The 14,443-nt window shown below is 40.6% G+C and overlaps 1 protein-coding gene across 1 annotated transcript in view; it reads left to right on the forward strand.

Annotated features, from left to right (window-relative positions):
- Positions 1–14,443, forward strand: part of lrrk1 (leucine-rich repeat kinase 1) — an 82,199-nt gene that overhangs the window by 18,678 nt on the left and 49,078 nt on the right. Inside the window, exons 7-12 of the mRNA XM_086296706.1 lie at positions 1,532–1,758; positions 2,111–2,238; positions 8,673–8,836; positions 9,019–9,156; positions 10,215–10,327; positions 13,297–13,367. Coding sequence (XP_086152832.1) covers positions 1,532–1,758; positions 2,111–2,238; positions 8,673–8,836; positions 9,019–9,156; positions 10,215–10,327; positions 13,297–13,367 — 841 coding nt within the window. The remainder of the gene's footprint in view (positions 1–1,531; positions 1,759–2,110; positions 2,239–8,672; positions 8,837–9,018; positions 9,157–10,214; positions 10,328–13,296; positions 13,368–14,443) is intronic.

Genomic DNA, 14,443 nt, shown 5'->3' on the forward strand with positions numbered 1-14,443 from the left:
TAACTTCATTGTTTTATTGTGTGCGAAAGTAAATGTTATTAACCTGTTTCCACCAAAACTGCCAGCCTTATATGGGTGACCACAACTGTCAAAACATAATTAAAGCCCTAATAAATTAGGGGCTGCAGAGGGACGTAACACCTCCTCCCTCAAAAGTACTCTAGGACCCCTACATTTATTAAAAGCCCCTCTGAAGCCTTCAGGTCCTTGATCCACAAACCTGAAATAAAAGTAAAAGCTAACAGAAGCACAGTGTTCACATCTTTAAGCATGGATGCCCCTGCATGAGGATTTAAAGTCGCCACACTGAACACACAAAAAGTAACATGTGACCAACACAAAGGAGCACAACAGTCAAACCCAAAATGATTACCTGACCTGCTACAACACAAAACCAAACGTAGCAACAAATAATCACAACCAAGTGATCTGTTGACTCCACCACACAAATAATCACATACAAGTGGCGCTATACCACAACAAGTTACTTTAATGCAGTGGTTCCCAAACTTTCTTTGCTGGGCCCCTCCTTGTTTTACAAGAAAAATGTTCGCCCCCCCTTTCTCGCGCGTGCACACGTGCACAAACACATCCTCCAACCACACGCGCCCATATTTTGCTCCATTGCTGTTTATTTCACACCTCAAACATTTAGTAAACAGTTAAGCAAATACAAGTAAACAGCAATAAATTACAGGTAATAAAATAAACTACTAACTCGTTTACGCTGCGTCCGCACCTACACGGGTGATTTTGAACACGCAGCTGTTTCGTCCACGTAAACAATGTTTCGACTCAAAACTGAGATTTTTTTTAAACTCCTTTTTTGCGTTTCCGTGTGGACGAGGAATACAGAGTTGGTCACGCAGCGTCAAAGGTATGTGCCTTTTTCACGTCACGCTGTGGCCACGTTATTGTTTACATGAGATGAACTGCAGAATGATAGAGACGAAATACTGTTAATCTGACTGTCTGCAGGTTTTACACGCAGTTACTGTCCCTCTGTTTACAAAGGCAGAGGCGTCACAGTGTCATTATTTTACGTGTTGTTTTTTTCCTGTGTAATAATGTTCAATGTTATCAATACATTTTTCAAAAAATGCCTCTCTGTGCAAAATGGGTTCAAAAACATAAACAGCTGTTGGATCCTGTTAGTCCCTGATTTAAACAGCCCAGCGCTGCTCCTGATGCAGGGAAAACCAACCCTGCAGGGAGACCTACCTCAGCACCTGTGCAGGTGAAGCCAAAGGGCAGATTTGCTTCAGCAGATTTTCTAGTCTTTGTCTTAGAATGAAGCTGGTTTGGAAACATATTCAGCGCCGCTTCATCTCCTGCTTTGCGTTTCTGTGGGCGCCCCGTGCTAGCAGTGTCCAAGCGTTCTGTTTTTTTAGGGTTAACATAATTAAAGCCCTAATAAATTATTAACTATTTTCAGAATATGTGACCATTAAGAGTTGTGAGAGGTAGCTCTGAATGCATCTGTGTTCTTCACAGTCTAGTAAAACATTGCCCTGTGTGTGTCTGTGTGTAGGTTGTCAGTGTGTGTTGGCGTGGTCTTCAGCTGCCTTGGTTGGAGCTGGATTGGTTCATGGATGTCTCTGCGCATATCACCCAGCTGGACCTGTCATCTAACTGCCTGTCTTCTCTGCCCTCCGTGGTGCCCTGGGGTCTCATCAGTCTGAGGACTTTGGATCTTTCTAACAATGAACTTCAGGAGCTTCCTTTAGCAAACAACTCCCAGGAAGTCATCTGCTCCAGGTACATGAGGACACAGTCCTGGAACGCCTCCATTGGGAATTTGTCGATTTACTTTAAAAATTAGCAAAGGAAAGTCATTCACACGCTAATAATTTTGTGTGTGTTGCCCTTTTCTTGTCTTGGTCTTTGTCTTGCCACTGAACTTTGCCTTGTTCACAATCAGGTAAATTACCTTTCTTCCCAGTGCTTGGTATGAATTTTCTTAGCTCTTCTTGACCGTGTCTACAAGCCTAAAGGCACAGAGTTGCTGCCATGTGATTGGCTATCCTGATAATCTATACTTAATTGATTTATAGACAAATGTAATTGTAGGGTAGGGATAACCCTAACCTCCATTTTTCCTCTGCTTTAGTTTACAACAGGTGAATCTCTCTGAGAACCAGCTGAGCAGTTTGCCACCTGGACTTCTCCATCTCACTCACATCCAGAAACTCTCTGCTGCCAAGAACCAGCTCACAGTTCTGTTTGACCTCCCTAAAAGTATGTTCCAACTTTTCTTCTATGTATGTACTGCTGTATGCACTTATGGACAGAGATATGCTAACCCTAACCATTTTATTTTTTTTTTGCCTTAAATGGAACAACAGATATAGGTGAGATGACTGAAACAGTAAATGTATAAGTCAGCTACTGTATAGACGAGGCGAGTCAGATTCTTTGTACTTGAAATAAAACTTGTGTGTAACCACATAAATTTAGGGGTACGGAAATGAAAGAAAGAAAGAAAACATTAAGAAGTAAATAATAAATGTATTAAATAATAAATATAAAACATTTGAAAAACAAAATAAACTTAATGAGAATAAGTCTTAAATGTATTGTTACTAGAGTCTTTGAGGTGGGGGGGTCAATGAAAGTTCAGATGTCTCCCAGCACTGACAGGGAGCGAGGGTAGCATGGATGCACTTGTTGTGTAAACATAATTTATTTCACAATTCATCTTTCAGGCTCATCATGTTTGGTTTTAAGTCTTATTTTATTGCACTGAAACACCCGTGTAGTTTCATTTTGACTCTCCCCTTCTCACATGGGTGTCACACAGTCTTTCCCACCTCACATCCTGCAGAGATGAGCAGGTGAAAGAACATCACAGATAAAGGAAAAAATGTTCAAATAAACAGATGAACATGTATGGAAGGAAATTTGTCTCAAAGGGGTCCAAATAAGGCTGGGCAACTGATTTGATTCCATCTTTACTCAGACAATCAGAAATATTCTAATTCAGATCATTGGTGAGACGTCATCAGAGGTGTAAACATCGCAGCAGAGGCCTTTGTGTCAAAGTAACTGAGGATAAAACACAGAAAAACATGAAGGAGATTTTCCTGGCCTAGATTTTTATAGCAGATAACCTTAAAAATGTTCTGCAGTAGAAGAAAAATGGAAGAAACCATGAATCAACAAATGAATATTACCTGATGCTGCTGAAGTGAAGCAAAGTTACAGAGGTTTGATTAGAGACATGGCTAAGCGTTTTGCAACTTAGCCTCATTTTAAAAAGTTTACATTTCTTCAGTTTTGAACAGCAGAAATGAGCCTTTCTTGTTGGGAAAAGAAAACAGCAGCCGTCAGCACCGTACACAGCGATAGTCTGATGCATAATAAGCGCATAATGCAGAAAACAGATTTTTGATGGTAAACTGGTCTCTGAGTACACTGAGAGAGAGGCACGATGTGCAGGAAGTAAACGCAAAAGGATTTCATGATGATATTTTTCAAACGTGAAGCGTAGTTTTCTTTTGCTGCTGGTTCGGTGAATTTTGGTCGGAGTGGCAAAACCTGAGTTAGTATTGCATTATTCAAACTAAAATGGATATTTTAAACCCACTCTAATTACAAATGCACACAGTGTGATCCACAAGTGTAAACTAAGATTTACAAACGTGTGCAGTACAGTCGTCCCTCACTATAACGCGCTTCACCTGTCACCTCGCAGTTTTGCAGATTTTTTTATGTGGAATTTTGCTTCTTTTTTTTTCCTTACAGCGCATTGTGTTCTGCCTCCTGATTGGCTGTAGACCATTGTCAATCAGTCTCGTGCCGTGTCTCCTGTACAGTACAGAATGTGTTCAGCTTGTCAAATTTACATACAGTGGGGCAAAAAAGTATTTAGTCAGCCACCGATTGTGCAAGTTCCCCCACTTAAAATGATGACAGAGGTCAGTAATTTGCACCAGAGGTACACTTCAACTGTGAGAGACAGAATGTGAAAAAAAAATCCATGAATCCACATGGTAGGATTTGTAAAGAATTTATTGGTAAATCAGGGTGGAAAATAAGTATTTGGTCACCTCAAACAAGGAAAATCTCTGGCTCTCACAGACCTGTAACGTCTTCTGTAAGAAGCTTTTCTGTCCCCCACTCGTTACCTGTATGAATGGCACCTGTTTGAACTCATCATCTGTATAAAAGACACCTGTCCACAGCCTCAAACAGTCAGACTCCAAACTCCGCCATGGCCAAGACCAAAGAGCTTTCGAAGGACACCAGGAAAAGTATTGTAGACCTGCACCAGACTGGGAAGAGTGAATCTACAATAGGCAAGCAGCTTGGTGTGAAAAAATCAACTGTGGGAGCAATCATCAGAAAATGGAAGACATACAAGACCACTGATAATCTCCCTCGATCTGGGGCTCCACGCAAGATCTCATCCCGTGGGGTCAAAATGATCATGAGAACGGTGAGCAAAGATCCCAGAACCACACGGGGGGACCTGGTGAATGACCTGCAGAGAGCTGGGACCAAAGTAACAAAGGTCACCATCAGTAACACACTACAACGGCAGGGAATCAAATCCCGCAGTGCCAGACGTGTTCCGCTGCTGAAGCCAGTGCATGTCCAGGCCCGTCTGAAGTTTGCCAGAGAGCACATGGATGATACAGCAGAGGATTGGGAGAATGTCATGTGGTCAGATGAAACCAAAGTAGAACTTTTTGGTATAAACTCAACTCGTCGTGTTTGGAGGAAGAAGAATACTGAGTTGCATCCCAAGAACACCATACCTACTGTGAAGCATGGGGGTGGAAACATCATGCTATGGGGCTGTTTTTCTGCCAAGGGGACAGGACGACTGATCCGTGTTAAGGACAGAATGAATGGGGCCATGTATCGTGAGATTTTGAGCCAAAACCTCCTTCCATCAGTGAGAACTTTGAAGATGAAACGAGGCTGGGTCTTCCAACATGACAATGATCCAAAACACACCGCCCGGGCAACAAAGGAGTGGCTCCGTAAGAAGCATTTGAAAGTCCTGGAGTGGCCTAGCCAGTCTCCAGACCTCAACCCCATAGAAAATCTGTGGCGGGAGTTGAAAGTCCGTGTTGCTCGGCGAGAGCCCCAAAACATCACTGCTCTCGAGAAGATCTGCATGGAGGAATGGGCCAAAATACCAGCTACTGTGTGTGCAAACCTGGTAAAGACCTATAGTAAACGTTTGACCTCTGTTATTGCCAACAAAGGTTATGTTACAAAGTATTGAGTTGTATTTTTGTTATTGACCAAATACTTATTTTCCACCCTGATTTACCAATAAATTCTTTACAAATCCTACCATGTGGATTCATGGATTTTTTTTCACATTCTGTCTCTCACAGTTGAAGTGTACCTCTGGTGCAAATTACTGACCTCTGTCATCATTTTAGGTGGGGGAACTTGCACAATCGGTGGCTGACTAAATACTTTTTTGCCCCACTGTAAATCTTCGATCGCTGGCAGTGTGACTCTGAAGTGCTGCACTGTGTGTTTGTAAGTTTTCTCCCCAACAAACAACAATGTTGACGAAACGTTTTGCACCGTCGAAGGCCCCTGTTGGTTCCTTTGGTTTCATTCTATAATACTGGACTTATTTTTCTACGAAGGTTTGCACTTTGAGAGTTTAAACAAGAGAGAAAAGTGTGAAAATGTTTGTGCCTGTCTGAGAAAAGTGTATAGTGTGTAGTGAGGGGTTTTACAAACGTCTATAGTAATTGTAAAAAATAAAGCTGGCTACTTATTGGATTTCACCTCTCACGGGTTATTTGTGGAACTTAACTCCCACGATAAACAAGGGACCGCTGTAATTTGTAACAAAGAAATCAAACCATGTCCATAAATTATGTGTAATACTGAGAAATGACACAGGTAAAAAGTATTGAACACATGAAGAAAGGGAGGTGCAAAAAGGCATGGAAAGTCGCGACACTACCTAAAATAATCTATAAGTAATTACAAAACAAATTAATATCAGCTGGTTTGGTCCCAATTGATGGCCTCTGAAAAGGTGTCACACAAGAAACATGTCATGATGGGTAAAACACCTTTGCAATCTTATTGTTGCAAAACATACTGATGACATTTCTGACAATTTCTAAACTACTGGAGTTTTCAGTCGGTGCTGCTGTGGCTATAATCTGGAAGTGGAGAGAGCTGCTCCTTGCAAGACTTCAGACAGAGGAGTTAAAGCGCCAAGGACTGCTTGCAGAGAACTACAGAAAGACCTAGAATCAGCACATACAATTGTTTAAATAAAATGTAATAAAAAAATAAATAATAATGCGCTCACCTGACTGGCCTGTATGCACGCTCACCACGCAAGGCTCCATTGCTGAAGAGAAAGCTGTTTACCATTTGCTCTACATTTAGACAAGCCTGTGAAATACTTGGAGAATATAGTCTGGTCAGATGAGACCAAAATGAACTCTTAAGACCATGTTTGGAGGTCAAAAGGCATTGTCTATAGTTGTAGGGGAAAAAAGGAACATCGAAACTGAACTTATTTTCCGAGATTTGTTGAAAGACTCTTTTAAAATCTTTACAAAGGGACCAATACAGCATGTTAACATGTTTAATGTTATGCATTTTCTTCTATTTGATCTCAAAAAGCTCCTAAAACAGTCAGTGATCACTGTTGACCTCCCTCGGCTTTTATTACCGCTAATCATTTATTTAAGCTCAGTTTTTAAAACCTTAGGATGTAACTACAGCCCAGCCCATGCAGCAGTATATGAATGACTAACCTCGTATTGTGGATGGATTATCTCAGTTGTTCTCCTGGCTGAAGTTTGGTCCTTTTACAGCATCCTGCCATGCGATTACATTTGTTCCTGACCACCGAGAACACTCACGTTAACTTTTATCCAGTGGGAAAAAAGTTAGCTTGTTTATATTATGCTAACATAGCTGTGTCGCTAGCGGTCACGTAGCACATCATTATATACCAGCTAGCCCAACTTCAGTAACCCTACAAACGTCACTGCTGTTTAGTTTTCTGTCTTCATTTATGCTGGAAGTGATAGCAGAGCTGTATGTTTGAATTTGTTTCCAAAACCCCGCAGTCAGGACATGCTATATTGTATTTAGATAGAAGCTAGCGAGCTAACTCCCTGCTAACTTCTAACTCCGTTAAATGTCATAAATTCCGTTTTCATGGATGCCTGGATGTTAAACTCAATTGTTACACCTGGTAGAGCAGAACGCTGATCATTTTATTAAAGATGAAAGACTTTAGACAGTTTTTCAACTCTCAGTAATGCCATAGTGATCGTTTGATATATGGACCTGCAGCGGAGTTTAGACCCAGACACGGCTAGTGACGTCAGACTTAACGACCGGATCGCAAGATAATAACCACTCCTGTACCGATTGTGTGGGTACAATCTTTGTCTATTCAGCTGTAGCGAGCTCAGTTCTCACAGTCATGTAGGCACCAGCCTGATAATGAAGACACCAAGAGTGCGTCATGACCTTGAACACGTTTTACACTCAGTTGTTTTCTAGATCTTCACACTCATTCTTTGTTCAAGAAAGTCACAGGGACATATCAACAGTACACAGGGGTTAGATCATTACAAACACAGTTTGTATAGTTTTCTACATGGATATGAATGAATGTTGAAATCCCATATTCTTTAAATCACCTGAAGAGTGGAATTATATATTTTAATTATTTAAACTGACGAATCTCAAGTAAAACCAGAGCATTTGCACATCCATTCTACTTTGCTGTGTGTGTGTGTGTGTGTGTGTGTGTGTGTGTGTGTGTGTGTGTGTGTGATGAATAATGAACTGCCAGTTTAAGAGTTTTATTTAAGAAACCTGTTTCAGTGCCAAGAAAACCTATACAAACTAAAAACAGATGAAAATAGGTTTGATTTGCTGAAAGATGGGAGAATCCATGACACACGGGTCAATGGTTTCAGTTTTAATCACCAGTCACCAAATGCAAAGATTTGAACCACCTGTCTGCTGAAGACAAATGCAGCAATGAATGCAGCAACCCTGGCTAGAAGGTACTCATTCGCACTAATAAATCCTACAAATGTAGTGTGTGCTATTGCATAAGCTCGCTTATTAAATCTGACAAATATTGTGCTATTGGATACTGAAGAAATTTTGAGCATGCATAAGCTCCTTTAAGAGGACAATAGAATCAATAGGGAGAGTCATCAGAAGCAAAGAACTGAAGAGTTTTATGTTGTGAGAAAAAGGCTGACATCAGGAGTAAAGATCAGTTGCACCACTGGCAGGAGAGGGAGGTGAAAAACTCTTGTGTTTCAGGGCGAGGCACAAACAGGAATTTGGCTCTGAAACAAATGCTTCCTAAGAGAACATACAAGTGACTGTGAGCGCCATGTCATGTTTGTCTTACAAACAACAAGTCATTATTTCTCTAAATGATATGCAAATCAACTTATATATTTTATTGTCTTTTTTTATGCATCATATTTCCATTGCAATTAAATAACCATAACGATTAGAGACTATTTCTTTCTTTATAAGTGGGCAAAAAGAATGTGGGGAAAAAATGAAAATGGATTTTTAGATCACTTTTCTCGTAGTGTGTCAGATACGTTTTTGAGCATCCCACTTTTATTTGTGGTAATTCACACTAGTTTTAATGTCTAGTTTATATGTGTTGTTTAATTCCATTCTAACAGCCACTAACTGGATCGGTCTTCGTAAGCTAGAGGAGCTGGATGTGTCTGAAAACTGCCTGACCAGTCTGTCCACAGCTGTCATGCACTGTTTGAAATCCCTGAGGCTCCTCAATGTGAGCAGGAACAAGCTGAGCACCTTCCCTGACCCCTGGGCCTGTCCACTGGTAAAAAGCCATAATTATTCCTTTCTGTTTTTTCAACACTAATATACTGCAGATGCAGTTAGCCTTGGTTTTTTCGTTTTCATTTTGATGCTGATTCTATACATTCACCCACAGAGATCAGCCTTTTAGAAGTTATGCATAGTGACACTAATATATATATATTTCTGTCTTTTCCTGTGCAGAAGCAATGCAAAGCTTCTTCCAATTTGATTGAGAATCTTCCAAACACTATCTCCATCTTTTGGAGGAATCATCTGGAAGAAGTAGACTTCTCTGACAACAGTCTGAAGGAACTTCCTTCATATATCTTTGAACTGGAGGTAGGAGCACTGATGTAGATCTTTTATTAGATATATTAAGATTCATCAAGATGGAAAAATGTCTTAATTAAAAAACAAGCAAACAAACGGTTGACTACTTAAAGTAGTAGCAGTGATCTGAACAACCTTCAGATGGCACTACTTCTCTGTGTTTGGCTTCATGAATCTTTTAAGTTCTGCAGTCTAAAACAAATACAGCATAAATCTGTTAGATGCAAAAATATCTGGCTCAGCCTGCAGATTATATTTGGTGCATGGATTGTAGTGCTCTTAATATAACAGTAGACAGCCAAGCTTTAAACTGCTACGATCAGTTAATAAACATTATAACATAGTTATATTACTGTATTATACTACTGTGGGTAGACTGAGTTACAGGATGGGTAAGATAAAAAATGTTAAAGGTTCTTTAGATTTATTCATTTTCATTTTATTTATTTGTAGTTATTTGTCTCACAGTTGTGACACCGTTGGTTAGACAAACTGAGGTAGAACCAGCAAATAAGGAGGCAAAAGGGAATACAATATTAGTCTTTAAAACACTTTATCCTAGATGTTCTGATAAGTCCATTCCAAAGTAGTGGCTTAATCATATTATTGTATTTTTCATACATTTGTCTGAAGACTGTTTGGTCACTGCAGTTAGCAAACTTTCCCTATTGCTTATGACCTTATTGGCATTGTTAATGATACAGTATACTTGAATCACCAGTGGGTGGTTGTACTACTGATCAGAAGGTTGGTGGATTGATCCCTGGCTCCCCGAGTCCCTATCCTTGGGCAAGATACTAAACCCAAGTTGCTCTCGGATGCATCCATCAGAGTGTGAATGTGTGTGAATGTTAGCTAGTAAGCACTTAAAGCATAGAAGAAAGTGCTTGTGTGGATGTGGCATGCTGTATTAAGTGTTTTGAGAGTAGAAAAGTGCTGTATAAGAATCAGGCCGTTTACCAGAGACCACCTTAGCCATAAACAGCCAGCTGTATTTTCCTTGGATTGAAAAAGTGAATGTGTGGTTTGCAGTATCTAATTTGTCTTCTCATTCATTGTCCTATCAGGCTGTGGTCTCTTTGAGATTGTGTGAGAATTACATTACAACACTCCCAGCCCCCAATAAGTGGAAGTGCTGTAAGCTCAAGACACTTGATCTTTCTCAAAACCATCTGGGCAAGTACGTCCTGTCATCACAAACACAACATCATTATGTACATGTATATTTTGTCTAGTATAGTCAACTGGTCCAGAGGACTCATGCTGAGTCTAGCTAAGCTTTCATAACACTTCAGTGAATGAACAGAGTCGACTGATTTATTCATTAATTATTGATTTTGAATACTGTTATGAAATCTTGTTAGGTCAAGCTTTTAACTTCTATGGATAGTTTAAGCTCGTCATGTGTTTAATTGAGCTTAAGCTCAAAATATATAGATTACATCTGTCACCCTTTCATGACTTTGTTTTTACAAATGAATTGACTCAATTACAGGCGTTAAAATTCAGAATGATTCAGGTTTACACTAGTTTACAACTAGATTCATGCTTTTGGTGTAAACTGTAGATATAATATGCAGTGCAAGGGGAGGGGGGGCTTCAGTGAGATTTTGCTGAAATTTCACTGAAGCACCTCAAAATGGTACAGAGTAAATTGTATGGTGCCCATGTGCTAACAAAAAAAAGATGAATGATAGGTATAGAAATCCTCACATGGAAATTCGACAACCTTTGCATGTAGAACTCAGCAACCACGCACACAAAGAAGCCATCACGCACGTAAGTGGGTCTGCTTTGCATACACAGCTACTTTTCATGGTCTTGTGGGTGAATACCATGGAGCCGATTTAAAGAAACAGGTAGTTAATCTACAAAAGCTGGACAGAGCCATAGGAAGTCCTTAATCCTTAGTAGGACTACTATCTCTTACTGGTATCTGCTCCTTTGTGCAAGGACTAAGATGAGGACTGCCTCCGCCCTACAAAATCACCTCCAGCAGGCCAGTATTGTGAATATCTCTGACCGGACAGAAATGACTGGCATTTTCCAATGAATACCAAAATCTGACGCAGGTATTCGTTGCCACTTGCACAGAAATTCATCAACCGTTGCACATAGAATTAAGCAACCACACGCGCAAAGAAGTCATCACACACATAACTGTGTCACGCTGTTGCAAACTGGTTTAAAGAATTTCTTCTTTCAGCCGGTCTAGAGGCCACCCCAAAATACAGCCTGTTCAGTTTCTTCCTGTGCCCAGAGGAGAAACTGCTGCTCCAACAGATCACACCATAAAAGAAGGCTGATGCCACCATAGAGTCATAGAAGGGTTTCAGGAGCTCCCTCTGCACTCCAAAACCCTGAGCCGTCTGCATAAAGCTAAACTCTCAGCCACAAGCTCACCTGGAGCCAAAGATAAGCAAGAGCCAGTCTTTCCAGGGTTTTCAGCAAGTGTGATGCCAGAATCACCAACTGTTGAGGTCTGTGGGCTTCTGAAGATAAAACCAGAGCTATTGAAAAAGTTATTCACTTCATTCGCCCACTTTGTTTCGTAACAAAACAGGAATTTAAAACTATTTCAGCTTCGTGGGTTCTGAGAGGATCTCCTCCCAGATCTAGACCAGAACCTAAAAACGTTCCTGGACAGTCTGGGGGACAACCTGGTGTCATTGAATGGGCCAAAACACAGACAGAGTTATTGTACTGGATTTGGGGGCCATCCATCAGGAACTGCCTGCAAACTCTTGCCGCATGGGGCCAGGCATCGTCCTACACTAACTCCGGAACCCAGGACCCACTGCACCAGCTTAGGCTCATACAATAGGTCGAGGGATTATACCTTTATTCTTAATAGCAGTCATTGTGCTACTGCCTACTCCATAGAGGTCTGTGCTTCCATTCATGGATACGTATCCCCAAACCATCACTGACCCACCACCAAAACTGATCAAGCTGACAGGCAGCACAACATTCTCCACAGCTTCTACTGACCCTTTCACCTCTGTTGCATATGCTCAGGATAAACCTGGTCTCATTTGGGAGAAGCACAGGATGGACCCAACGATTCTGGTATTCAATGAAAAATGCCAGTCATTTCTGATTGGTCAGAGACATTCACAGCAGTGGCATACTGGAGGTCATTTTGTAGGGCTGAGGCAGTCCTCATCCTGGTCCTCCTGGCACAAAGGAGCAGATATTGCAGCACAACTAAGGGTCCATTCGTGGTCTGAAAGCTGAAGGCTCTGCCTCCCATAATACTTTTAAATATCCTAGGAACCACAAGTAAAGCAGCTGAGAGCAAACTGCTCTTCTGAGTTGTTATGGTACTATGAGGTCTTAAAGATAATGCCATCCATGTAAACATCTGGTTAGATACCATATTTCTAAGATTTCTAGGGCCAAGTAAAATAATCTGATTTATCTCAAATTCAAATTCAAATTTTATTTGTCATGTACACAGTCATACACAGTACGATATGCAGTGAAATGCTTGGACAACTGCTCGTGACCTAAAGAAAACAAAAAAGGAAAAGGCTATGAATAAGACAGGAAATAAATATGAAAAATTAAAAAGGGTAAATTTAATTAGGAAGGAATAGAATATAAATTAAGGTTAAAAATGAAATAACTGTACAACACAAATTAGAACAAATTAGAAATTAGAATGAAGGGTAATCTGAATATAGAAGCAGCACATTGAACATTATGTAGGTCTTTATGTCTTTTAAGATATTCCTGTAGTTTAACTAAATGGTGTGTGTTATACTGGTCCCAGCGCAAGAAAAATTAACCAGAGAGAAAGAGTCTAAAAAGTTATCAATATTATTGAAAGTAGCTGTACGTAATGATATGTTTCTGAGATGGTTATACTGATATATATAATAATAATTACATAATTATAAAAACCTAAAAACTGACACTGGTGTATAATCTGTGTTTCATTTTGTCTAGTCTTGTCTATAATCTCTGTAGAGATTTCTGAACATATAAATTTATCTTCCATTCTCAGTGATTGAGAAGACAAGAAAAGGAATAGCTGCATACAGTTTATTACTTTAACTCTGGTGAATCATCAGGGCTGTTGATTTTTAAAGTCACTGTTCTTCACACGAGTGGTCTGCTAACTGTATTTTAAAATGTGTCCATTAGAACAGAGGATAGTCCCAAATCCAGGAGACTGGCCTTCCTGACGACGTGGAACAGGAGGGACCCAGACCCAGGTAGAGGTCATTTCCCAGCGTGTGTGTGTGTGTGTGTGTGTGTGTACTAGTGCTGTCAGCGTTAATCTCGTTGAAATGACGTAGATGCCATAACCGCATTAACACAGCAAATCTCCTTTAGCGAGTGAGGGGCTGGACGGCACTAACGCGTTGACCTCGTGCAGCCCCACGCACAGACTTGCCACGTTGACATCATTTTAACGAGATTAACGCTGACAGCACTAATATACAGCGGAACCCCGACTTACGAAATGAATTCGTTCCTGAGGGTCTTTCGTCAGTCGAAGATTTTCGTAAGTCGAAGCACCCATCGCGCCTTTTGAGTGAACGATAGGCTATAGGCTAATTGCTAACTGCAACAACAATATGTCGTTCAAATGGAACAGCGAAGCGCATGTACGAAAGCCAAGGGGGTGATTGATGATTCGGAAGGCATTGTAGGCATTCTGGGCTCAGCCAATCAGAGCCAGCGAATTTCATTACGCAGGTATTTTGCCGTAACACGGGCAGAAATATTGCCGTTAAGTGCCTTCGTAACGTGAATTTTTCATTAAATGGGGTATTCGTAAGTCGGGGTTCCACTGTATATGTATATGTAATTATGTAGCAAAGAACTGAAAAAATCTGAATTGAATTGAGAAGTTATAGGTGACTGAGTTGATCATACAGACAATCGGTCTTAAAGGTGCACCCTGTTTATGCATCTTCTGTAAATCATACATATTTGGTGCAGCTTCCCCTGGGTATAGCCTGTGGTATGAGGTCCGGTCAACAGCATTGCCTTGTTCTAACTGCTTCAGACAATCTCTTACCTTCATCCTGTAACCACTACCTGGGTCTCTTTTTTTAGGGGCTCATAAGTATTTTTGTCACTTAGCAGTGACAAAGTTTTCTTATCATAGTCCTTCTGGTTTAGCAAAGCCATGCACCAACTTTTGTCTGCCAGAAGGATGAAAATGTTGTTGTCATTACTAAGTGATGTGACTGCTTTCCTCTCCTTCATACTCATGTTGGATGCTCAGGGCTTTTCGTTGCTGAGACAGGCCGACATCCTCGGGGTGGCATCCTTGTCTCTT

The sequence above is a fragment of the Aulonocara sp. 'chitande type north' Nkhata Bay genome, linkage group LG1, assembly GCF_057382095.1.
Source record: "Aulonocara sp. 'chitande type north' Nkhata Bay isolate Kocher_YH1m ecotype deep benthic linkage group LG1, A_spYH_male_GT1.1, whole genome shotgun sequence".
Classification (NCBI taxonomy): domain Eukaryota; kingdom Metazoa; phylum Chordata; class Actinopteri; order Cichliformes; family Cichlidae; genus Aulonocara; species Aulonocara sp. 'chitande type north' Nkhata Bay.